The sequence below is a fragment of the Clinocottus analis genome, unplaced genomic scaffold (assembly GCF_023055335.1).
Source record: "Clinocottus analis isolate CAN_PGR_092001 unplaced genomic scaffold, fCliAna1.0.p SCAF_29, whole genome shotgun sequence".
Taxonomy (NCBI): Eukaryota; Metazoa; Chordata; class Actinopteri; order Perciformes; family Cottidae; genus Clinocottus; species Clinocottus analis.
The window spans coordinates 3,045,698-3,073,383 of record NW_027176031.1 but is presented as its reverse complement, the minus strand read 5'-3'; the positions used below and the strand labels follow the sequence as shown (position 1 = coordinate 3,073,383).

The 27,686-nt window shown below is 40.4% G+C and overlaps 1 protein-coding gene across 4 annotated transcripts in view; it reads right to left on the bottom strand.

The window, feature by feature from the left end:
* pde6d (phosphodiesterase 6D, cGMP-specific, rod, delta) overlaps nucleotides 1-27,190 on the bottom strand; it is a 34,767-nt gene extending 7,577 nt beyond the window's left edge. The window contains exons 1-4 of one of the 4 annotated variants that reach the window (XM_068593235.1): nucleotides 27,058-27,183; nucleotides 26,927-26,966; nucleotides 3,220-3,308; nucleotides 1,936-2,061 (exon numbers count right to left, since the gene is read on the bottom strand). In XM_068593235.1, coding sequence (XP_068449336.1) covers nucleotides 1,936-2,061; nucleotides 3,220-3,301 — 208 coding nt within the window. In that variant the 5' untranslated portion in view covers nucleotides 3,302-3,308; nucleotides 26,927-26,966; nucleotides 27,058-27,183. Of the gene's footprint in view, nucleotides 1-1,935; nucleotides 2,062-3,219; nucleotides 3,309-18,101; nucleotides 18,211-26,926 lie in introns of those variants that run through there. The other 3 variants (XM_068593233.1, XM_068593237.1, XM_068593234.1) reach the window with 3 other exon arrangements.
* Nucleotides 27,191-27,686: the final 496 nt, after the last annotated feature.

The following is a 27,686-nucleotide window of genomic DNA, read 5'->3' as shown; positions in this document are numbered from 1 at the left end:
CAACATGTGAAATTTTAAATATTGTCTCAAGCTCAACGTATGAAGAAACTGTAAACGTTTGAAGTTGGAGATGATTTGAAGATTTCCCCATTGGGTCCCATTATAAAAAAAATCATAAAAAGCTTAATAATTTGGAAATTTCAAAAGTCAGAAATATGAAAAGTCATAGCCATCGTCTCCTTAAGTAGCTGAATATTTGAATAATTGAACTTTTTTCTGTAACTGGAAATATGAAGGACTAGTTACGGTCCAAAATACGGATGGAAGAAATAGAAGAAACAGTTTAATAAAGATTTGAAGAACAATAGTTGGAATGCTTGTAGCATTCCAACTAATTATGTCCAAAGAGTATACGGTTTGGAGTAGAGAGCAAGTTTAAAATATGTGTATCGCCAAGTGCCCTCGCTCTGGAGTATGACGTCACCGCTGTGAGCTGCCCAACACACAATAATGAGAAAGGCAGAAAAGGTGCGGAAAAAACATAAAACGAAAACGCCTACAGTTAAAACACTATAGGAGATATCAAAAAGATGAGTAATATAATAACACCTAAACGTTTTGTCAACATTTTAAAGGTGGAATGGTGTCTCTAGCTGAAGGCATGACAGAGCCTTTACCTTTTGAAGTTGAAGAGTTGAAAGCGGATTTGAAGATGTTCTTCATTGGAAACCATTCTTTTTTTTTTATAAAAAGCTGAATACTTTAGAAAATTGAGAAAATATGAAAAATGTAAAAGCGTAGATTAATAGCTAAAGGTTTTGTCAACATGTGAAATTTTAAATATTGTCTCAAGCTCAACGTATGAAGAAACTGTAAACATTTGAAGTTGGAGATGATTTGAAGATTTCCCCATTGGGTCCCATTATAAAAAAAAAAATCATAAAAAGCTTAATAATTTGGAAATTTGAAAAGTCAGAAATATGAAAAGTCATAGCCATCGTCTCCTTAAGTAGCTGAATATTTGAATAATTGAACTTTTTTCTGTAACTGGAAATATGAAGGACTAGTTACGGTCCAAAATACGGATGGAAGAAATAGAAGAAACAGTTTAATAAAGATTTGAAGAACAATAGTTGGAATGCTTGCAGCATTCCAACTAATAAAGATTTGAAGAACAATAGTTGGAATGCTTGCAGCATTCCAACTAATAATCATTGAGTGTACTATAACCTGTTCTGTCAATTCTTGAACACTTGAGAAATAACCTGTTGACGGACTTTTCCCTTCACTCCTGATAAATATTTGTAAAGAATTTTACAATTACTTCATCAGAGTGGTAGAAGGAGGCTGTTAAAATAATTGGCCCTATGACAAAACTGGCTGAAAAATACGCGTATATATTGATGTGACAAATATGAATTTATCTAGCATCTTGGGGTTATTAATTGTAGTTTTGTGTTTTTTGGCAAAATCTGTTAAGAAAAAACAGAGGGGAAAATAGGGACAAAAATACATATTAGCTTTTCCGTCAGTTATTGTCGGGCATCCGATTTATTTTCTGTCGCATGGTTGACAGCTTCATCGACGTTTCAGCACTAATCCTTCCTTGTCTCGAATGCAGTACGGAGCGACTAAGACAGGTTCAATCCAAAAATATTCAATCCGGATATACTAATTGGAACTGTTGTCAAACCATGTCAGCAGTAAGTGTTAAACTGTGCATAATCTTTTAATAAGTGTGGTAGATTTGTACCACCCCTGTAGTTCTTTCGGTGTACTGCAGATAATTTGTCTATGGCAGGAAGTGAACAGAGTGCATTTCCATCCATTAGCTATAACCGCTCATCCTTTACAAAATTGCGGGGTGGCGAGAGGTGGGGTACATCCTAAAAAAGTCATTAGTCAATCACAGGCCGGCTCATTGAGAAGGATATGATCAGTGCAACAGTGTAAAATGCCCAAAAGTCCCCTTTACCTTTTAACCGTTCAGATTACCTTCTAGACACTGTCCTTTGAAGAAAACTTTCTGCTCCAGTCTGAACTTCTCCAGTTTCTCTGAGGAAGAAAAGTTTAATTCTCTGGACACTGCTTTACACTTCAGGATCTTCTTAGGGACACGAGCTGCAGAGACAATGAAACTACAATTAATCAGAACGAAATTCCAACAAATTTCTTGTAAATAAGGCCGATTTTGATCAACTTTGCTACGGATTCAAGACCTGAAACAGGTTCATTTGATAAATGTAATCCATAGCAACCAGACGTTTGAAAAGTAAACACTGTTTACTTTTCTATTGTAGGCTTCCATAAGACTGAGAAAGTGTGTGGCACTGGTTGACTGCTTCCAGCTGAAAGAGGCCAGTGACTTTATAGCATCAATGCTAACCCTACTTAACCTCAGACCAAATGCTAAAAATCCATTAAAATGTGCATCATTTAAAATGCCAACAGTGTTCTTACAGCCAATTGGGGACTGATCATGACTTATTTTATTAATCTATAATAATGAAGTTAAAATGCTGAAGCAACTCTGGTAATGTTTGCACAGTTAACAATCCTTACTTATGCTGTGTTCACACAGAAAGCGTTGTGAATTCCTTGCGTGAGTAGATTGCATGAGTGTCAATGCACATAAGCAAATGGTTGCGAACAACGCAAATTTCCACCGGGCGGCGCGAATGGCGCTGTGCAATTGTTTTTTTTAGGGATGAGCCACGGCTCCTTTCTGGTGCGAATGATGCAAATTTACCACATATTACTGGGTATATTCCATATCTCGACTATATTTGTAAAATAGGACATCTGCGCAAAAATATATGTTCAAAGAAAAAGGTTTCGTTAATAACACTTTATAACGATTCTAGAAATTGGGGAAAACTCAATCTCTGAACCCATCCGAAAAGCTAAATGATGGTCAGACCATGGCCGGTCGGTTCCCAAATTGCATTTTGGCTTTCCATCTTATTTGCTCTCCAAATAGATGGTTTACCTGTACTTAACCAAAGCCTGCTCCAACGTGATTGGACTACACACTGAAAGAGGCCAAAATCTGGTCCCATTGCCTTTCAGACTCATACATATGAATCCAGAATCTGTTTATCGAGATTAGGGTAACCGTCTCATCTACCTCTCCGATGTCTTGTTCTGTGTTACCATATCCACAGATCTTTAGCTGTTGAGCAATAATTAACAAAAAAAATATACCGACCAAGACAACTGGCTAACAAAAAATTGCCCAAATTAATACATTGTCCTACAATACATGCGTGTCTAACATACCTTCATGCTCTACTCCTGGAACAGAGAGGTCCTCAGTTCCCTGCCACAGCACTTTGCCCGTCTCTGCATCTCGAAGGTTCATCCAGTTTCTGTCAGGAAAAGATTAAGTGGCAACAACCAATCTAAAGAATAGACAGAATAAACTGAACGGAACAATGTTTGAATATTTATTACCTGCAGACATCCATCCATTGACATTTTAAGTTAATAGTTAACATCAAATAAAGTTTATCAAACAAATGAGAAGTTACAGGAGAGCTAGAGGGAGTGAGACAGTGCATGGATGCATCTAAGTAATGTCACCTGTGACCAGATTATCATCTGGATTATAAAAAGGCAGCGCAGTGAAAAAATGTGGACCTGCTGATGAGCATTGGAACCCATTCATATGAGACAGCTGTCTATATGTTTGTCGCTCTTTTCAAGTTTCTTCAATTCAATGGCTTAATGCTCACATATTGTGCAGTTAAGTCCTATCCTAACCATCTTTTGCTTTTCACTGTCAGGTAGCTCTGCGAAGTTCTGTGTCCTAGAAACCGAATAATCTACTCACTATCTCTTCAATTACATTTCAATAGATCACATCCCACTATGTGTCTCGGACTCACATCATAAATTCAGTCAGGAAGACTATACTTTACATGTTTAGGCTTGTGATTTATTTCTCATACAACAGCCAATCACTCTTCTTACGCATGCAAATTCATGTTATTGCTGTCATTGTTTGATGCTGTTAATCATGATTACAGCGGTTCTGATCAGCTGGTCTCTTCCATCTAAAAGCACAACGAAACAATGACATTGGTAGCCTATCATCCTATGCCTCTCTTTTCAAATATGATTGAATCTTTCCCATCAGTAAATTCATGTTGCTCTTAGATGCCCGTATACCTCCCCATCTCTGCCCAGTCTTCTCAGATCCATCTGCTTCATCAGCTCATTAGTCTTATCATTCATCTTGCTGCTGCTCAGAGCAGATGCCCCTCGCTTACATATCTCCCTGTAGAGTCCAAGCGCCAAAGACCTTAGTACTGCGTTTATCTCATTATTAGATTGGCTTCCATCAGAATGTACAGAAACCAACTCACTGTTTAAAACACACCCCTCAGCCCTGTTCTGGCATATGACATTTAAAATAGAACGTTTCCACAGAACCCTCTATAATCGGACCATTGTCCAAAAACAATATGGTATTCCATAATTTTTGAGGGATCTTAGATATAAATCAAACATATAAAAGTGCCTCTGAAATGCCAGAGCAACTTACGCATCAATATACAAAAAAAATAACTTCCCCTGGTTTCTATTTAGCATTGGAGCCAGACTGACAGAGATTCACAGCTCTGTTGAGCCTTGTATTCCTATATTTCGCAGTAGTAGGGACTTCATGAAATTTCTTGAATAATGGGTTCTATTCATCAGATCGATCTCAATTTGTATGTAAATCATTAAACCTCTATCAACACCATCATTAGTCAGGGAATTCCATGAGGTTCTGTGCTTGGATCAATTGTATTCACAATATGCTTCCTTTCGACAATATTACCCCCCAAAAAATAATCATAAAATGTAATTGTTATGTAGTTGATACTCAATTATATATATCAATTGTTGAATGATCGTAGGGAGAATATGAAAAGTCTAAGAGTATGCTTGTGTACACATAACCTGCATAAAATGCTATCCTGAACAAGTGTGATACTGAGGCGGAACGACCCTGCCAGAGGAACTTAAGGTAAGGACTGGTTAAAAACTTTGAAGTGTGTCTAAAATGTGAGTGTTCAAAATAGGCAGTGTGATTGTAAAGACATTGTAAGTACTCATTTGATAAGGGTTAATACGAGTTATAGCCTATGGTGGAGGCCTACAGCTTTTAGCTAAAAACACGAAAAATGACAAGACAAATATGCGCCGTCGGACGGCTCCAGTCCTGCCTGTCATTACATCTTACCCGGATACAAAAGATTTTTTTCTGATTGGCTGTAGCCCATTTTTTTTTGATTGGCTGATGGGTGGTTCCTCACCGGGGGAGGGAAGGGAGGAGGGGCAGCACACGACCAGGTCATGTTTGCGCGCTGCCTGGAGTTTTTTTTCAGCGTGAGAAATACAATGTATTTCTCTATCTCTCGATGTTTCTCTCGATGGTATTGTCCTGGCATCCAGCACCACCATAAAGAATCTTGGAGTTATCTTTGATCAGGACTTGTCCTTTAATTCCCACATAAAGTAGATCTCAAGGACGGCCTTTTTTCACCTACATAACATTTTAAAAAAAAATACATCCTGTCTCAAAGCAATGCAGAAAATTGGTTCATGTATTTATTACTTCTCGGCTGGATTACTGTAACTCCTTATTATCAAGGCGCTCTAATAAGTCTCTTAAATCTCTCCGGTGTATCCAGCAATCTTCAGCTTGTGTATCGACAAAAACTAAGAAAAGAGCTCATATTACACCTATTTTAGCTTCTCTGCACTGGCTCCCTGTAATATCAAGAATCACATTTAAATTCCTTCTCCTCACCTACAAAGCCCTAATTGGTCAGGCACCATCATCTCTTAAGAAGCTTATAGTACCATATTACCCCATTAGAGAGCTGCGCTCACTGAATGTGTGTCATGGTTCCTGCTGTGCTCCTCTCCCCTTCTGGTATCCTGCCTGTTTTCCCTCCTCTGTGTTTTCCTGTTGATCCCAGTTTGGCCTGTGTGGGTGTGTCTGCCTGAGGGTGGCCTTCCCTTCCTGCTGCCAATTTACCGACACACCTGCAACCCGTTTCCCTCATCAGCCTCACAGTATATTACCCCAGTTCTCTCTCTCCACTCCTTGCCAGATCGTCAGTTCACGCACCCGGAACGACTGCCATGGCCGTTTTGGATTTCAGTATTTTCTTGTGCGTAACTTGTGCTTTCCCAGAATATCAGCTCCCTGGAACTCTCTGGAAGAACTGCCTGGCCAGCCCCTAGTCCGCAGAGGATGCCAGCAAGATTTCCTACTTCTCTCTGGCTTGAAAATAAATATCATTGTGTATCACTCCTGCTACTTGTTTGCTTTTGGGTCCAGCCTTGCATCAGCATGACATGTGAGGCTGCTTGTGGTTCCTAGAGTCTCAAAAAGTAGGATAGGAGCCAGAGCCTTCAGTTGTGAAGCTTCTCTTCTATGTAACCAACTTCCACTTTCAGTCAGGGGGGACACACTCGTCACATTTAAGAGTAGGCTTAAAGCAGCATATCTAGATATCCTGGTATATGTGGCGAGTGGGTCTGCTCCCTCGACCAGGGGGAACTAATGTTCAACAAGGTCCAGTTAGAGAAAATGTCCTCATGCAAAGGTTTGGGACATAACAATGTCCAACTTGCGCTATGATTTAGTCTCATGTGTATTAAAGTAGCTAGCAGTTTTCATACAAATGTTGACAAACCGAATATCAAATCAAATAGAGAAAAAAAGAAATACTATCTCAACAATAATTATGAGTTTTCAAATTTAACTGGATAAATGATAAATACTCTATTTTAAGATTTAAAAAAAAAAAGCTTTCAGTATTTTTTTTTTCCATAAAGTATTAAATTGTACAAAAACAAATGTAACTTAATTGTCTTTGCCTTGTAGCTTTACATTCAGTTAATTCAACTTATCTTTTCTTCATCTGTCTTGTTTCTCCTGATTAGAATGTTGGGCAGGAGTACTTGAGTATTCATTTTTATGTTGAGAAGTCATTAATCTCTTTGAAATCTGAACAGTTTAATTTATCAAAGAAAAATGATCTGCTAGATAACATTTTAAATGACTGGCTTTTAGTTTCTTTTATCCAATATTCAAAAAAGGTTTCTTTCCATTTAGTTTACTCTGATGGTGTTTGGAGAGCATTCTTTTTGTGAAACGGGTCCCAGTGTGTCTGAGTGGGGACATCTAGCCTCAGTAGCAACTTACATAAGGGACTCTTTTCTGGACTCAGCTCTTGAGCTTGGAAGACTTTGGAGCGTGGATGTCTCTGGGATTTAAGGTTCAAATATATGCTCTCTTTTGAATGATTGAAAAAAATGATCATGAGTATCTCATAGTCACTTGGGTTAGTCTACCAAACACTGAGGTGACACATCTCAGGACCAGTGATGAGCGACCAAGCGGGGTAGCTAACTCCCGCTAGCTGGCTAGTTAGCTAGCATAATCAATATGTAGCTATGTGCCAACAAACTATGGCACACTTGTGCCACTGACGAACATGACCCCCCAGCACCATCATATTAATGTTCTTTATCACTTTGTGTTGTGTGTATTTCCATTTTGTTTTGAAAAGATAACTGAAACTTAGCTTTGAGGCCCTGCTTGCAAAGCATAGATAGTCTTCACTTTAGATTAGGTCACAGAACATACATAACTACTACTTAACTAATGAGTAGCAACTACTGAATTAATCATGAATATTTTATGCTTTGTAAGGCAAAATAGTCTTCACTTTAGATGAGGTCACAACAGAACTTACTTAATCAATACTTAACCAACGAGTGGTAACTACTTGAATTAATCAGGAATTGCAGCTTTTTTTAATCATTCACTAACACTTCACAAATTATCTTATTAATCATTTATAACTCCTTAATACATCATTTACAAATGGGGACTTCATCATTTATAAAGTATAAAAACCCAAGCTTTTTAATCAAGAATGAAACATTTATAACTGTTTATGAATTGCATACGAATGAGTTACTAATGAGTGTTCAATTTGAGAACAATGCTTTATAAATTATGAATTCAGTGTTTATTCATGCTTTAATAATGCTAAATAGTGTAACCCAAACTTCTGTTTTCAGCAGCGTGTTCCAGGTTGGGTCAAACCAGGGATTACTTTGGAAAAGTCCCCGTGGGCCGACAGGGTTGTGGCCGGACCACCTCCATCACCAGCCGGCCCTCCCTCTGCACAGCAAATGGAGAAGAGTTCATTTTTTGGTGTTGGTGAAATGTGAGCATATGTAGAGTTAATTTTACTCTGTATTGAGTCAAATCTCGTATATTTAACTCAGTTAACAAATTGTCAGTGTCAAAACCGAGTGTCTAAACAAAAAGTCTGCTAATTAAATCTGTAAGTGTCACTTCAGTTAGCTTTACTCCGATTTTTTAAGTCTGAACTCCAAACCTGACTTGTGACAACGTAGGTGTTAATTCACCCCTCCCCCTTATGTACTTTTAAATGACTGAATCAAGCCAGTGAGTCTCCGAGTTCGACATGAAAGCAGAAACTTCGTCCATTACCTTGGTTTTTTAGCATAACATTTTCGGTAAGTACTTTTCTGTTAACTAAGTTATATGTTTTGATTTATATATTTCTCTTCCGGCATGGTGAGCAACTGTTAGCATTGTGTTATAACGATAGCGTTACTGTGTGCCATCACTACACTTAACATTAGCGCTTAGCATTAAGCTAACCTAGCTGATTCACTCCAGTAATGCTGAAGACGGTGGCGGGCCATGGGTTTACGCTTCTCTGTTCCCGACTTGAGTTTACCGATGCACGATGACGGCAACAGACAGCTGTTTGTGTGTGTGCTCGCGCTTAAAAAACGATGTAATGACTTCTGCTGCGCACACACAAACAGTCTAAAAGAGCGCTGAGCAATAAGCATTAAGAAACATCAACGCTGGTCTGTTGCCGTCATTGTGCTTTGGGAAACTCAACTTGGGAACGGAGAAGCGTTACAGCGGTCTTGCTTTTTTAATTTACACATTTGTGAAATATGCTTTTTGTGCCATCAAAGCCACCGTAGGCCACCATGCTGTAACACATGAGGGGCTCACTTTCAAGCAGCAATTGTATGCAGTCAAATAACGTTAGTAATCGGATATTTCTTGTGGTACACTCATTATGTTTTAGAATCGAACTTTAACTAACGTTAATTACTTGATGTTGTCTCATATTGACTATTTATCTTAATTACTTTGGCTAACGTTAACTAAAGCTAAGGTACTCTTGCAACAGAAAATGCTGGCAAAGGTGGAATACGGAGGAGTCCAGAAATACATCAAAGTTCCACAAAAGGATAACATCTTTGATTTCCTCCAGTTTCTTCAAAAAGGTTTGTCTCATATAATATTAATATATTGTGAAACATAAAAATGTAATTACTCAAAAAGCTAAATTAACGCAATTTTATTTTTATTTTAATTTCTCCCAGTAACGCAGAAATTTAGTTTGGAGGCTCAACTTCTCAGTGAAGGTGTGCTAATCCTAACTGACACTAGATACTGAGGTTGATGCAGACATATTTGATGGGCTGACAAAGTCAGGGGTCCAAAACTTCCAGATTGGATACCGCCAGTGCCCAGTAACAGGTATGGTTACTTAATAAATGTATCAAAGAATTGATATGACTCTTTTGTCTAATCTGCATGTATCAATATGTCTGCTATTAGACATCTGATATTGTGTCATACTGATTTATTTTTTGTAAATTGTTTTAAATTCATTCATTTTCCCCGAAGTCCCCACGTCAAAAAGTTGCTGGCTTTTGACACTGAGGCTGAGAATGACTTTGGTAAATATGGACAGTTTTTCTGTGTAAAAAACCCAAATATACAAGTCGAGTAAAACTAAAAATTGAAATAATATAATAAGAATAAGAAAGAATAAGAATAATAAGAATATGACTATGGTTTCTTTGAATATTGACTGGAGCTTTGAAATAACCAAGAAATTAATACTGTTTTCGAAGTTATTTTCATAATCACGATTTCTTTAAATGAGTGGTCACTGCAATTGTGCTGAGTTTAGATTTATGGTAGCTGTTAGAGGCTAAAATAATGTTTTCTTTTCCATTGCTTTATTTTATTCTTTTCAAAATATCTTACATGTCTTTAAGGCTGGGATAGTGATATGTCAGCTCTTCTGTTGCTGTTGCATCTCCTGCCCCCTACATCAAGAGGCCACACAAAAACAGCCAAAGTAAGGTCAGCCCAGGCAGCCAACCATCTTGTAAGGTGTATTAAGGTATGTACCATCAGCCTTTTGTATGAGCAACATTTAAATTTTTGAGTGCTGCAGTTATATATAAGGGCCGCGTTTCCCAGATTCGTTAAGACGCTCTTAAGCGCTAAGAGCGTCTTGGGAGCGCCCTAAGAGCGCTGTTAAAGAATGACGTGTTTCCCAGAGTCGTTCTTAGCTAAAGACGCTCTTTCACTAAGAACGAAACGTAAGATCAGTCTGACCCACTCTTAAAGCCTTCTTAGCGACTAAACGCTCACTGCAGCCGCGTCAGGGAAAGTTATATCTGATATTCAAAGGGATACTAAAACCATGCGTAATGATGAATGTGCGCCCACAGCTGCAGAACACTGACGCAAGAAAAATAGTATAAAAAGAAAAATAACGATATAAAAATAAAGAATTTCCCGTGTTCCTGTAGCTATGAAATGAATCATCATTAATATCACTCATTGCGTTTTCACACACATTCGGCATGAGTTTACGTTAGCTATAAAAACATCAACAACCCTGTGGTATTCCATAGATAAAGGAAACTGACAGGTGTAACTGAACTCAGCTGGAACCTCATCAAGAGAGGCTCCTCGTCTAAAGGCGTTGCTGAAGTCCACGCGTGAGGCATCAAGGCTGTAATATGGCATAATCTCGCTAACCAACAGCGTCGCCGTGCGCGAAGCCAGATGGTTTACATAAATGCATGTGTGCGTCAGCACTTCTCCCCATTTATTGTTCTGTCGGACTGGGCTGTCCAGTCCACGTACCGGCTTCCCCGTGTGGAGATCCAACGCCCCGTCACACTAGTGTCACCACACATCCAAAGGCCGACCCGCTGCAATGTTGCCCTCAGCCTGTGTTTTTACGCAGTGGGGAGCTTCCTGGAGGTGGTGGGGGACGGCACCGGCCTCAGCAAGGCATCGGTTTCACGGAGTGTGGCAGCCGTGACACCGGTCCTCCCGCGCCATGCCCGGACAAACATCAGAATGCCCACCAAACGGCACGCGCGCGCAGCGTAATTGCACCTGTGTGTGGGGACCACAGAGTGTTGTGTGTGATTTATGTGCTGATAAAGTGGTGGGTGATCGATTAACCTGGCATCAATTGATTTAGTTTCATCACCACGGCGGTGGACAGCTCCCACTAAGAGCGTCTTAGGAAGCTTCTTTGGCGAGATCTTAAGAAGGCAAGAGAGAGAGAGAGAGAGAGAGAGAGAGAGAGAGAGAGAGAGAGAGAGAGAGAGAGAGAGAGAGAGAGAGAGAGAGAGAGAGAGAGAGAGAGAGAGAGAGAGAGAGAACTGCTTATTATGCTAATTATATGAATCTATTACATTCAAACAATGAAGGAGCCAGCATCACTACATTCCTGGAGAAAGTTGATGCTAGACAGCCCTTCCTCCTCTACATCGGTGGGCAAGAGAAGAAGATCGAAAGATTCTTCATCATTGTGCACCAGTAAGCTGTAAGCTGTCCCATGCAACGCTCAGACATCGGTGGCTGCGTTTGATGTGCTATTTAAAGCTCACTATGTCTTCAGCCTTTCATACGACGAAGCTCTTTCCAGTTTCTCCACCCTCATTCAACCCACGATTTACAACATTGATGTTGGAAACACAAAGGAAACCCCACAAGTCAAAGAACTGAGAGCAAGACTACTACGTTAAAGTACAAATATGCCACCAGTTCACAAAGGTCAGAGCGAAAACAAATTGTATGTTTACTTGTTTTCTGTTCTTTGTCAACATTTAAAATTAAATGTTGACATGTTGTATGTTAGACCTTTTGATAAACAATACTCAGAGTGACAGAGCATACATTATACCCTCTTGTTGTATGTTTTAAAAAGCATTGTAAAATGTCCATGTGATGCACTGGTTTAAAAATAAATATGTTTTAAAACAAACATGTCTCTTTCCCTTTAACAAACTTTGATTTTTTTAGTATTTCTACTAAAAAAAAAACACATTCACACCTTATAGAGTTAAAATGGGACTACATACAAGTTAAAAAAAAAACAACTAACACTGCTGAGTGTTACAAAGAGTTAAATTTAAACTCCCAAAAGAGTCAATAATAACACTAAATTGGTGTTAAAGTACTAATTCTCCAAAAAGAGTGAAATTAACACTTTGTGGTGTGGACCCTTATACACTCTTCAAAAGTGTTAAAATCAAGAGTGTTAATTTAGCTCTGCTGAGTTTGCTGTGTGGCATTGCCGGCCCGACTACATTCTGTGCTTTACAGAACATGTTAAATTGACTCCGAAACCTGAATTTCAGAAATCACTTTTATAATACTCCTCGCGATCTGTATTCACACTCATGGTTTCCCCACCCATCATGCAACACTACTGATCGCGATCTGTATTTACCCTCACAGTTAGGATGTTGCTTGCAGGTTCTCAGAGCTTTTTGGCGATTTTAGGACATTCTTCCTTGATTTTAATCCAGAACATCGGCACTCCGGCAGACTTGAAACGTACATTTAAGTTTCATTTTTGGGGCATTGTTGTTATCATCACATAGCCTCTAACATGTGTCAAGAGTAAAAGGCTCAGATCACAGACGGATGTAGCCGGTCGTTTTTCAAAATAAAACCGGCCTTGTTTTTTTTCTTCATTCTTTCTGTGCGGCCCGATACCAAGGGAATGTTGTTTCACTTGCTCACAGACGAAGACGTTTTTGAGAGTGATTTAACAGCATGGCACCAAAATGTCAATCCTTTAAAAAGGAGTATACTGATATTGTTTTTTATTCCCATGTGACTATTATGCACCTGCGCCGCAGAGTTAGTTTAGGTTCTGTTACTTATTGTTTTGTTATGCACCTTCAACACCCCTACACCCACACACTACTGATCGCGATCTGTATTTACCCTCGCGGTTAGGATGTTGCCTGCAGGTTTTCAGAGCTTTTTGGACATTCTGCCTTGATTTTAATCCAGAACATCGGCACTCCGGCAGACTTAAAACGTACATTTAAGTTTCATTTTTGGGGCATTGTTATCACGTAGCCTCTGACATGTGTCAAGAGTAAGAGGCTCAGATCACAGACGGATGTAGCCGGTCATTTTTCCAAAATAAAACCTTGTTTTATTTGTCTTGTTTTTTTTCTTTTTTTCTTCATTCTTTCTGTGCGGCCCTATACCAAGATGACGTTGTTTCACTTGCTCACAGACAAAGACGTTTTTCAGAGTGATTCCACAGCATGGCACCAAAATGTCGATCCTTTAAAAAAAGGAGTATACTGAGCATACTGTATACTGTCTCCATACTATCTCAGGTTCAAACTGCACCATCATTTTATTAAATACATTGGAGATGTCAAGGGTGATGGTGGGTCCCGGAGCCAGACCGGTTGAGAACCACTGCTCTATGATATATAAACCGACATATCACTCATTTGGGTGAAATCCCAGCATATAAAAATCAGGCTTAAATCATATTGGTCAAAATGAATCTGAGGAAGCATTAAAAAAAGCTGCGTGGAGGTGAGTGAGAGGAAGCTGAAGAAGTATTTGTCTAGATGATCCCGGCTATAGCCGTCGCATCAGTCTGCCAGTTGGTCAGCTGTTTCTGACCTTTACATTCAATATAAACACAATACAGCCGTCAATCACAGAGTCTGTAAGGACCTATTATGTGATTGCACTGTATTTTACAGCTTCTCCTGCTGCGTCTCCTCAATCATTTCAACAACAGTCTGAAGGCGCCCCCAATGAATCAGCATGCATTGAATCTATCTATCTACTTACCTACCAATCACTGTACCTTTTTAACTCTACAAACATACATAACTTTTAGAGAGAAGTCAATTGGTCGGAAGACAGGAAGGTAAATGGACTGTACTTGTATAGTACTTTTCTAATCTCTCAACCACTCAAAGCACTTTAACACGACATTCAGCCATTCTTACACTGATTGCAGGAGCTACCATGCAAGGTGCCACCTGCATATTTGGGTTAAGTGTGCTGCCCAAGGATACACTGATATGGACTGGTGGAGTCGGGAATCGAACCAACAATCCTTTGATTGAATGATGGTTGGTAGACAGGCAGGCAGCCTGTCCGATCATTATATGCGTGTCGAATTAACTACTTGGATAGCTGTCCTGCAACAGCCTCAACTAATATAACATATTTTTTCGGCTTAAATTAGTTGTCCTGGTTTCTCCTCACGAATATGCTTTGCATTTTGAAATTAAAACGTTGGCTTTGAGCCTGACTTGGTATAAGAGTCATGTGCAGCACTGTTCCAAAAATCAGGATATGTTCAGCCTGGGATTCTAAATTGATCAGTGTGTTGCTGGTTTGTTTCAGTTAAATCAGAAAAATTCTCCCGAGGAACTGCAGAATTAAAACACTATGGCACACACTGATGCTACCTTGTTTTGTCTTTGGATAGCAGAACCATCATCCCACAGCCTTCTGTTCTTGAAGATTCTCCACTTAGGATCCTGTCACACTCAAACTACTTAGTGTCACATACACTTGACTTCTCGCCATCTGTGAAGCTCTCCATTCTAACGGCCTCAAAACACACAGCTACTGAAGCTCCAGGGCCTGACATGTCATATTGTTACATGAGTGATGAGAACATAGTTGCATTACAAATGCACACATCTGAAAGCAATCATTCAGGGATTCACCCTAATCTCATATGACTATTTGAGTTATAAATCCAGTTGGTCAGGATGACATTTAAAAAAAGATTCAGTAGAACACATAGGTTTAAGAAGGGTTTGTTCCACTGTGATAACAACCAGTGTATGTGTCATATAGTTTAATAATTAGGCTATATATTTGATGATTACATTTGGATTTATTTGCCTCCTTCTGCAAGACATATGTGTTGGGGGATCATTTTTATCTTCACGCAGTTCCATTTATCAGTTAATAGTATTACAATTTTAAATCACATCTCAATTATCTTTACTTTTATGTCGGATCATACCAAATTCTACTTATAGCCAATGGTGGAGGAAGTACTGAAGTTTAGTACTTAAGTAAAAGTACAAGTACCCAGGAAAATAAAAGTAAAAGTGCTATATCAACAATCCTACTTAAGTAAAAAAGTACTTACTTTTAAATTTACTTTAAGTATCAAAAGTAAAAGCACTCACACAATGGGTTGTCTCTTAATGTCTAGGGCTGTACCATTTTGAAAAAGAATGCAGATATAGCTTCTGGTAGTACTTATGCCTCTACAGAAGTCACTCCTAGTAATAATTATAAGCAACAACATTTATTTATTGGAAAGGTTGGTGTTATTATTGTGCTTACCCTCTGTAATACTTTTCACACTCGATTTTACAATTCTGCGGACGACAAGTTATCTACCAGGGATTATCTGCAAAGATAGCAACTCTTTTTTTTGAGGTAGATAGGAAAGGCATTGAAACCTCCACGAGTCATTCTTGGGGCCTTTGAGATCGAACATGTTTTTTTACATTGGCCAAGGGTGGCTCATATCCGAAAGCTCAGATAAGGCTGACTGGATCCATGTTGAAAAGTTGTTTGTTAGGCTGTCTGTCGAATGTTTAAGCAAATAAGGCAAGGCTACCGCTAGTGCTGCTGCCAAATGCACACTCTGCTGTCAATGGAGCAGATAGAGACACCTGATTGGTTTAAACTTCCAAAACAGCAATGCAATCCATATTTTTGTGTAGGCCACATTTTGGCGAAACTGTGTTCATAAAATGTAACGAATAACGACACATATTGTAGAAATGTAGTGGAGTAAAAGTATAGGCAATAGCTGCAAAATGTAACAGCGTAAAAGTGAAAAGTATGCACTATTATTTTTAATTAAGTAAACAGATACGTAAAAATTTACTTAAGTACAGTAATGAAGTAAAAATACTTTGTTACATTCCACCAATGCTTATAGTAGAGATTCATTAAACCCCTAAAAATACTTGATTAGTGAATATTAACTGCTTTAGGATTTTTTTCTTCTAATAAATGTATCTATTAGGGGTGTCTAATAGATATATTTCCACGACTAAGAATCTACAATATTAAATATTATTAAGTCAAGTCGTTGCTATAGTTGACTGATTGACAATTCATGTTTTTTTAGTCTTGAATATGGATGTAAGATCTAAACACTGTTTCTTATCCTTGCTTTTCCTGGTTGTAAATATAAAACTTTTTTTCCCCCCTCATCTTATGAATCAACAGAAGGGAATTGAGCTGCAACGCTGTTTCTACACCCCTCCTTTAAAATGTATATAGCTCTGATGATAATAATAATGATAATAATACTCTAATTTTATAGCGTTTTTGAAAATGCTCAAAGACGCTTTACATACGACAAAGACAAACGGAACAGAAAGAGAAGGGAGCAAAAAAAAACAAACAATCAGAAAAATGTTGATAAAAAAGAAAACTGGAGAAGCTGCAAAGAAATGAGTCATGTAGTGGAGGGTAAGGAACAGAGGTTAGCAGGTGAAAGGTAGGGAGAAGGGGTTCGCAGGTGAAGGCAAGTTTGAAGAGGTGTGCTTTGAGAGCTTGCTTAAATGATGATAGGGTGGGAGCCTGACGGATGTGGATGCGGAGGGCATTCCAGAAGGGGGGTGCAGCAGCTGAGAAGGCCCTGTTACCCGAGGTCCGGCACTTAGTCCAGGTGGTCTTTAGAGTGTTTGCATTGGCAGACCTGAGGCAACAGGTTAATGCGTGAAGGGGGAGGAGATCGGAAAAGGTTGGGACGGGCCATATACTGTATGTGCAGTGCCCTCCAGAATCATTGGTACCCGAGTGAATATGAGCAAAACAGGCTGTAAAAAAATGTTGTTACTGTTTATCCTTTGGTATTTCATGTTTAAAATATTCACAACAATCTTACCTTTTCATTGAAGTAACATTTTTTAAATTATTTTTTTACAATTAACACACTTTTTTCTCCAAAACATGTGCCACAATTATTGGCACACATGTTTTGTGTAAATGTCAGGATTAAAATCTAACGGAAGTATAATTACAGTCATCGTTAAAAACTCTAACTCTTTTTTTGATTAGGAACTCTTAAGTGGTCAACTTTATTGGGGTTTAAATATGCCATGACACAGCCAAATTCCCTGAGTCATTTATCACTATGGGAAAGACCCGAGAAAACAATGATCACAGCTGTAGAATTGCAGAGGTTAGTTGAGTCTTGGGGTCCGCAATAACAAAGTTGCCAACAGTTTACCAAATGTTACTGGGACTTTCAATGAGACTGGGTTTCATGGTGAGATGAGATCACAATAGACTTTTTGCAACAAACATCAAAGGTGGGTTTGGCATAGACAGAAAGATTTAGAAACACCCTCATGCCCACTGTGAAGTATAGTGGCGGAACTTTGATATTGTGGGACTGTTTTTCTTCTAAAGGCTTAGGACATCTTGTTAGCATCTTGGTATCATGAACTCCATCAAATACTAAACAAAAACCTAAGAGTATCAGCCAGGAAACTTAAAATGGGTCGAGGTTGGATCTTGCAACAGTTTTGCCATGGCCATCACAGTCCACCTGTCCAAACACCACATAAAATCTGTGGTATGAGTTGAAGAGGAGAGTCCATAAGCTTCAACCTCAGTATCTGAAGGATCTGGAGAAATTCTGCATATCTAGGTATCTTAGATCCAGATATTCAGGTATCAGATTCATCCATGTGTTCACCATCCTCATCCCATATTATAGGAGAAGACTCAGAGCTGTTGTCTTGGCCACAAAGGACTGCACAAAATATTAAGTGAATCAGTGGCGGGCTGTGAGTGTTAGACTTAGGCCTTCTGTGAGTGCTGTATAGCCAACTTCAAGGGCTGACCGGGGGGAAAAGTGTCCCTGGAGTTAGTCACAGACCGACCCACTCAATACACGACGCATTCATACATGTGTGCCCCCGCGGTGCAATTACGCAAAATTACGCACCTTTGCTGGCGCATGCCGGCCCTCACTTTCATTGCGCCACGGGGTTTCAGAGGCAATCTGACTCGTGTGTGCGATAGATTCCTTGGTCCGTGTTTCCAAACGGGTTGGGTGGGTTGCCGACGTCACCGAAGACCCCTGATGCCCTTTACTTAGGCCGATCCCTGCCTTGGCGACACGGTTGAGGCACACTGAGAACAGTGGCGCCGGGAGCAGGGGGCCCTGTGCCCCCCCAGCTGGGGAAGAAGGCAGCAAGCACATATTCCACGGCCCCGGGAAGCAGCGAGGTCTGGAGGCGATGTGCCGCCTTCCCCCGAGCCTTTCCAAGCCGACCGAGAGTCAGTCGCAGCGCACCACATCGGAGGAAATGCGCCCGCCAACGTGCCAGCAGAGCAAGGGGAGAGCACAACTCCATCAACAACAATGCATGTTGTCCAAATCAAACAAACAAAACCCTGGCACTGACAGACAAGACATTGCAGCACAGCTGTGCTGGCGACAGCAGCGCACAGTGGCTGCAATGTGACAGCAGCGCACCGTGGCTGCAATGCGACCTAATGCTGTGTTCACACCGAATGCCTAAAAAAATTTCTCGACATGCTGCGAGAGTTTTTTCGATGTGCGTCTAGAAATAGTGTGTTCACACCAAAAGCAGCAAGACTATTCGCGGCGCCACAACGGGGGCGTGGCTTATCTCCGCCGCTTTTTTCATTGAAAAGAGCAATCTTTTCTTATAGACTATCGATGAAATAACCACTAGATCTGCTTTATACTTGTTGTGGAAGTCACAAAAACGTGTGAATATAAACTCCATGGTGTCTGGGTTCATGATAGTATCTGTTGTCTCACAACAGCGCCTGAATGAAGCCGCTACCAGCGCTCCTTTCGGGTGACCGGCAGCAGTTTGATTCAGCACCGGCAAGACGGCGGTGACGAGCGGACCATCTCAATGCTGATTGGCTGACGCAACTATGACTCGCGCATTTTTGCAGCCGGAGTTGGGAAATTTGAACTCACGCGTCAACCCGAGTTCGCTCCGGGACCTGCGGGCTGTTCGTGCTGCTTCTACGCGTCTGACGCGCTGCTCGCTGGAAAATACGCGTCTACGCGGCTGTGCATTGACTTTACATGAAATCTCGACGCGCTTCGAAATCTTGACGCGTTCGGTGTGAACACAGCATAAGAGGCCGCGGGTAGAAGCAGCAGCAGCCGAAGAAGCAGCAGCAACAACAGCGCGGTGGCTTGTTTATGATTAAATATGACTGCAAATGTATAAAACAGTAACATAATCAGCATTTCACTCACCAGACACACATAAACCTCTGTGGGAAAGGGGTCATTAGTAAGTCCTGAGATTCTAGCTTCTAGGTTTGAGATGGTAGCTACACTGACCAATCACAGCGCATGTTGATGGTCACGCGGGTCCTGTGACCAATCACACGTTGAGAAGGCTGTTTGACCAGGCTAATCTTGTAAGACAGGTGAAATGTGATTGGTTAAAAATGCTGTTAAACAGGTCCCAAGAAGCCATATAAGAGGCCTGAAGGAGCAGAGGAACAGATGAAAGCAGCTGTGCAATGAGAACATAAGCTCATAGGCAAAAATAATTATAATAGAGCTGATTGTTCTCCCCAACTTTTTTGTATCATATGGGGCAAAATCTGTTGGTACTGGGCCGCACAGAAAGAATGAATGCATTTTATTTTATTATTTTTAAAATTAAAAAAGAAAAAAAAGTTTTATTTTGAAGAACAAAAAAAAGTCAGGAAATTTATTTTGAAAAAGGACTGGAAACATCCATCTGTACATCTAAGCCTCTGACACACGTTACCCCAAAAATGAAACCTTAGTCTGCTTCAACTCTGCCGGTGTTCTGGTCTAAAATCAAGGCAGAATATCCTGAGATCACCAAAAAAGCTCTGAAAACTGTTTCCATTCCAAACATCCTCAGAGCCACCAACTCTTGGTTTGGCCGTGTAACACGCCACACAACCAATATCTCATGGCAAAAAAAAAATTCTGAGGCGCGTTGGTTCCTTTTTCAACTTCCCGACAATAGATGGCACTAAGGAGCGCATCTGTAAACCTTTTCGCTGCATAGACATCCTATTTACCCCAAACAGACACAGTCGTGGGAGAAACCTGCACGACTGGGGGACCGCCGGCAGAGAAGAGCAGAGAGACTGAGGTATCAGGGCTCTCAGGTGTCACGCATTACCGTGACTGTCACTCATTTCAGTCTTAAAATCACGCCCTCCCGGCACACAGCGGAGAGTATTTATTGCCCCCCGCCCCCACCTCCCTGTCGGCAAAATCTCACTTCAAGGTTTTTTGAACAGTTGGCAGCTCTGCATCCTGTCTTTGTTAAGCGGGATTTAAGATAAGCAGTAGACCGGACGTAAAGGTTTAACTTAACCTGTAGACTGGACGTAAAGTACACTCGTCGGTTGTCTCCCATCCCGGCTCCTTGTAGAGAAACAAGTTCAGGGCTCCCACTAATTCGGCGTAATATTGAGTTGTATATTTATGCAATTTATAATTGCTTTATGCCGGTCGTATCATTTTATCACGTCATATTTATTGACAACACCGTGAAGGCCGGTTCATGAAAATATTGTCTCACACAAAACCGGTCTGTGGTGCACAAAAGGTAAGGGAACACTGGTTTAGAGCATGGTCCCAAGAGACTTTCTTTTCAGTTCACATGCGTTACATATACCTACCAAGTTTCATACATGTAGGTCGATCGTAGCGCTGGAGCTGCTTAAATGAATATTTGTGGGGGGCGCTATTGAGCCAAAGTGGCATTTTGAAGCATTTAAATCATATCAGGTAACTACATCTTTGCCTTAAAATGTGTTTTCCAAGTTAAGTTACGAGCATGCTCAGTGCCTCAAAAGCACCTTTGTTGTTGACCAAACTTTCGCGATGCTCCGACTCGACACCATTCAACGGATCCGTACAATCTTCACGGTGATGCATTGTCAATGTCTTATCGTCCGACACATTTTAAGAGGGATCTGTTTAATCTCTGAGAAGGAGCGTATTGAAAAGTATAAAACATGCAACCTTAAAATGATTACATGGATGTCTTCAGGGTCAGGGGGTCAAGACATATGAGAAATATGAAGCAGATTGCATAATGTACAGCCGGGTTAACACAAATTCCATTTTCATGGAAAATTATGTCTCTTTGGCGCTGCTCTGCGCTCACATAGATACTTTGAAAATCCTTTGATACATTTTTCCTGCAAAAGTCTCACATCATATTGCTTGAATGTGAAATAAATTGTGTTTAATTTTTAGAAGGAATTGGTTAGATTACAACGCCTGAAAACGAGAAAAAGCCCAAAATCGAGCGATTCACTACAGCGCCCCCTAGCAGGCCCGGGGTGGGTAATCGGGAGAATTAGTAGTTCCCGGTGGGCCGCTTTACTTCTTGACCGGTCAAAAAATTTATTAATCACGTTAGTCGAGCTCCTCTTAAAATGAGCTACACACGTTTCCCATTCTGACACCGCAGCCTCTGCATGGTTTGTACCATGCAAAGAAGTTCACCCCTCCCAAATCGAGTTGGTTCGGTCCATTATGGAACCAACCAACGGCAAGGGGGAGTACTTCCTCGCGTGGTACACCGGTTGTACCAAGCGAGGAAGTTCTCCCCTCCCAAATAGAGTTGGTTCGGTCCTTAAACTTCATTCCAAAAAGTTTTCTCAGATAGGCAGCTGATAGCTGGGCCGGCCCGACAGCAACGATACGCGTCAGGGAGGATAGACGGAGGAAGAGGACAGGCGGGGCTGAAAAAGCCTGGTTAAAAAAAATTGTTAGGCTATTATTGTAGCCTTGATTAATAGGGTTGTAGCGTTGTCAACCTATTCCCAATCAAAATATTACATTGAAGTGCTTGTATCTTGTACCAGTGAACTGCTGGCTTTACACATTACAAAGTACACGGATATCAAACTAAGGCCGCGTCTACTACCAAACACTTTACGAAGTACACTGCAATACAGTTCACTCTAATACAGAGCACTAACATCTGTAGTGCACTCTGTCGCTGATAAGCGCTGTATGAAATGGAACACTTACGTTAACCAATTCGCGGAAGTGACGAATGCAAATCTGTTCGCGGCACCCGCGAAATTAAGCCGGAAGTGACGTTAGCAAAATCTGCTCGTGATACCCACAAACTAAAAAACTGACAAAATGAACGCACTTCTTACCCTATTTTTGTCCCTTGTGTACCCCTTCCTCCAACCCATGTGGAAACTGCGACACCTTCACAATCGCAGTGGGAGGATATAAATAAATTAATGAAAAGCTGGCGAAAAGGGTTCTTCCGCTACGTAGCCAAGATGGCGCCCGTTTAGTGAGAGTAGTGTCCATCGTTTTACACTGAATTTTTTGACCGTTTGCAGTGCGCCATCCGGGTACTTTCAGTGCACTGAATTCTGCTGGTGGTCAGTGTGGCGCCCTAAGAACTGAAAGTCAGTGCTCAAAGTGCGCAAGTGTTCAGTAGTGGACACAGCCTAAGTCAATTATAAATACATGGAGAAAGGCCTGTACTTTCGGGTAAATAGTTACGGTATGCCCTTAACAGGTTACGCTGCGAATGCGCGACTCGACAATTTTTGGCGTTTTGCCAAAAGCCAATCTTCGCCAAGTCTCCATCAGGTGTCTTTTCTGCTGTTCCATCTCTCAAAACCGGAAAAATACCTAATCTCAACATGGAGGGTGAACTGAGAGCATCCATATCAAGTCTACAACACACACACACACACACACACACACACACACACACACACACACACACACACACACACACACACACACACGTCAGTGCTGTACCACCTTCACCATCCCCCATGTCTCCTACAGGCTTTCTAGTAAAGTGTGCTGAGTTGAATGGTTTCTCTAATCCTTTAAATCCAACTAAATCCAATCTCCTGCATCAAACTCATCGTCCTCCACACCTTCGAGAAGCATCCAGGCCATACTGCAAAGTATTTCTCACTCTTTCACCAGGTGGCATGTCTAATTTCTAAACGTTTCACAAAAGAGAACCCATGCATAACTTTAGCAGGATGTCCATAATGAAAGTGGGTAAACAGACGGCAAAGAAATATAGGCCATTCTCCTGGTCATGTCTGAAAATCTGTGACTTTTCATTTATTCTCTCTCAAATTACTTCATCACAAACTAACCTAAAGAAACTATTGTGCAGCAATTGATTTAAGCTCCAACAACATCATATGAAGTTGTACCATTACCTCCTTTGCGCCTGCTGCAAGTGTGTGTGTGTGTGTGTGTGTGTGTGTGTGTGTGTGTGTGTGTGACTAGGGTCCCTGCACAATTCAGAACACACCAAGTTAATGAGCCCCTAGTGAAAAGCTGCAGTTACCATTTAGTCTGCATTTGTTTTAATAGTTCAAAGTAAATGTAGTTTCTTAACCTGCTTCCTGCCTTCCGGTATCTCACGTAACAGAACAAACCAACCTTCTGAGATACCGGAAACAGGACCCAGATGCCAAAACCAGTTGAAATAATATTTAACGTCCAAAGAAAACCGCTTATCAAACGCAAACACGATCAAAACCAGAGACAGGACACAGGCAACAGCTTTACACCGGGGAGACAAACAGAACGAACCGACAAGGAGACAGGAGACAAATGGGGTTTAAATACGAGGAGGTAACGAGCAACAGGTGGACACAATGAGAGCAGCACAGGTGCAGGGAATCCACAGTAAGGAACCAGGTAGACAGACAATCCCAGACAATCACGAGAACAGAAAGTGCAGAGACGCAGGGGACACAAGACTATAAAATTAAAAAAAAACGGAACAAAAAAACTCAACCCATGACAATAGAGAGTGAACTGAGAGAGGCCGTATCAAGTCTACAACCCCATTTTAGTAAGATGTGTAGAGGAAAGCAGCTCACTGCAACCACTAATACTGATACAACCCGATGCTTACATATGTTTGTAATTTGCTTTTAGTTTTCCAAAATTAGGTATTTAGTAGTAACTACATATTATTTATTTGTCATGTCTGTTAAGTATGTATGGATGTGCACTGCCTAGGAAGTAGTGATTACAATTTATTTATATCTGCTTTTGTTAATTTATCAACCTATCCTTGTGGAATAGTGGAATATGTTTTGTTAACTTCTCATCTTAAGTTGATTTGTATTGTTGTATTTAACCTTTACATTATTTGTTGGACCAGTTTTGTTGTTAATAAAACAAAACTACAAGATAGTAAGAGCTGAACTGTTGCTTCATTTATCCAATTTCCACTACACCATGGAAAAAGTGGGTCGGTCTTGAGCTTGAAATTCCCGGGCTGAAAAGTGGCCCCACTCCGGCCCTGCTGTAAGGGGTAGTTTTATATTCTTCCAAAGGTTTTTGGATAACGTGATGTATCAATGTTTCATTTACAGTTTGGAAAATAAAAATAAAATGATGTGCTGTTTAGTCTCTGTGTGAGCTGTAATAAGGCACTAGGGACAGAAGGTAGTAAATCCCTGTTCCACTAAATCATGGATTTAGGCATTACCGCACTATAGCAACAGGTCTGACCTTACTAAGAAAGATACACAAGCTCACACCTACATCTTTTGTATAGATTGGGATAATAAGTACAATATAATAAAAGGGGCACAAATTGTATGCCTATTTAAATACCTAAACTATCCAACTGTTTGATTATGTTTTCACTGACTGGAACACTGGTTCTTTGTTGTCAGTAAGGATAGCATGCTGCAGTGCTCGGCTGCTTATTCTCGAAGGAATTACTGGTACTAATTCGGTTTTACTTTGTCACATCAAGACACAATCCAGCAAGTAATATGAAAGCATCAATTTGCCACATTGGCTCCACCCACACTCACATCAGATACAAATCTACAGTTTGCATTTGTAAAATGTGCAAACATTGCAAATCAGTCAGCAATGCTGTATATTATTTGGCTAGATGCACTCAGCTATGTTATAAGTAGCAGCCCAAAACAGTTAAACTGGAGAATAGTGAGTAAGGATTCAACAGCAGTCAATGGAAGTATAAAAAAGAACATATAGGGTACTTTGAGAAAGTTTGAGTCACCATAACCATTCGACATCCTTGAGCATGCAGTCACAACTAAGCACCCAAAATATTAAGAGGTGCACATTTACTTGCTCATTCATGGCAACTACACCTATTACGATGCTCCTTACAGAGATAACAAGGAGATCAAATAATAAACTTTAAGCTCTTGGGACAATATGTGTTTTAGGATAATATATCCAGAAGGGTTAAGTGATTATCTATCTGAGGTGATGTTCAGGTGCATTAGAGCCTAGAGTCTGTATCATCTTCGTGCATTCCTGTTCAGCTCAGGTTCAAAATGGATGCGGACACGGTTCTGTTTCCGCTCCCTTAGGTGTTCATGTTAAGTGGTACGTAATGGTCGGCAGACTTTTTTTTCCTTCAAAATGTATGTTGTGTTTTGCAATGTTGGTTTTGTTGTATTCAATTGATGGGGGTTGGTGTTTAGAAAACCCTTCACTAAGACTGTGAGAGTAGCCTCCATGTTTTTTATAAATTATATTATCTAATCATAAACACACTTAACAATATAAATGTCAATCAATTTACAACAACACATTACATGTCTCTATGCACTAATGTGTAATGAGAAGAGAGCAATGTTCAACAATGCATAACCACATCTATTATTTAGGTATTTTGTAGATGATCTTACCCAGTGCAACCTATCGCATAGGTGAAAACACAACCACACAAGTCGAATAGATACTAAAGTATTAATAATCAGCAGTAAATCATAACAATATTAGCCGACTAACAACATAGTAAAAAAAAAAAAAAATTCCTGGGCATTCTAGACACATACTATATAAACACCTGGGTCTCTCTCCTCCTCTGTCCCCCTCTCCTCCTCTGTCTCCCTCTCCCTCTCTCTCCCTCTCTCTCCCTCCTCCTCCTCTCCCTCTCTCCCTCTTCTGTGGCAGCTCCTCAATTTACTATGTAATCAAGGCAAATGAATTCACTTATTTCCAAAAGACATTTTACTTGTTTGAAATTTTAAATGGCAGCAATAACATACATGTAACAGTGGAGCGCATGTTGATCTCACTGTGACACAAACAAAAACATTCAAGCTCTTAAAGCACTTATTATCGGAACTAATACGTACGTGACTTTTGGAGAATATGATAACACACGAAATACGAGCACTAAAGCCGTGCCACATTGCAATTGACTGATTTCTCAAGAAGTTTCGCTTCACCTCTAATAACGTTACACATCTTCCCAAATGTAAAGTTGCATTACTATCAAAACGCAAACAAGCTATATACAAGACATATTAGCTAAATACAAGTTTGACAGAAATCACTCACTATCTATCAGCTAGCTGTTACGTCAACATTGACCCGTCGCATATTGCTACAGCACATTACGTTGGGGCACTATACAGCATACACCAAGCGCACTGAGCAGCTAGCCAGGCTGATTAGCCACAGTCAAAGCCACTCATTTCAAAAAGCAGGTCGTCATTTACATGGGAACTAGCTGGTTCGTAACGACAATAACCTTTTAATTTTGTCACATCACATTAGGACAGACATCGGCTGTGAAACGTTAGATGACGTTGTCCAATGAGAGGTGAAACTGACAGGTTAGCCACAACAGCTAACCTTACTGTACAATCCTAGTCATATAAAACATGTCACAGCATCTTGCTTGTGAGGTGACGTTATCGCGTACCAAACAGGACCGAGTTATAACGCGTCTAACCTTCGCAGAACATCAGCAAAAAGGATACAGTTTGAAGCCCTTCAAAATTTCCTTGGCCCTGTCTTCGTCTAAAGACATTTCTCAAATCGTTTGTTTTCGTTACTTACAGAAAATCCAGAATCTGCTGAAATAACAAAGCTGCTGTTGAAGTAAGCTTACCCAGTTAACGAACTAGTCTTCCAGCTAATGTTTGCATGAAACCAGCATAAACTATGTGTAGTTAACTCTATATTGTTGGACTGCAGGTTAAATCTGATCCGATAAGGCAATCAGCTAAATATATCCAGTTAACTAACAGACAGCTAACCGAGCCAGTCAATGGCAGAGGGTAACTCCTAACAGCCAATCACAGGCCGAGAACGAAAAGGATGGGCGGGACAACACTGGACAGAGACGCGTCACCAGGGGCAACCCGCACACACTGATCAGACTGATCGGGGAAACGTTTCGTGCGTGATGCACCAGTTATGTCTCATTATTGCAATTATCTCAGTTACTCAGAGACTATTTGGGCGATGAATAAAATCTTAATACATCAAATTTATATCCTGCTGCTAATAAGCAGCAGGATATAAATAAAGCTAATTTGGATTCTCGTAACAGAATCCAAATATTCTGGTAACAGAATCCAAATTAGCTTTATTGGCCAAGTGTGCATGCATTTGAGTCCGTGTTTTTGCATCTCTCTCAAACTACTTACACATAAATAGAAGCTATGGGGACAAAGACAACAAAGCTGGACGGACAAAGAAAAAAATAGACAGAACATATGTGCACAGAGTCGTGAA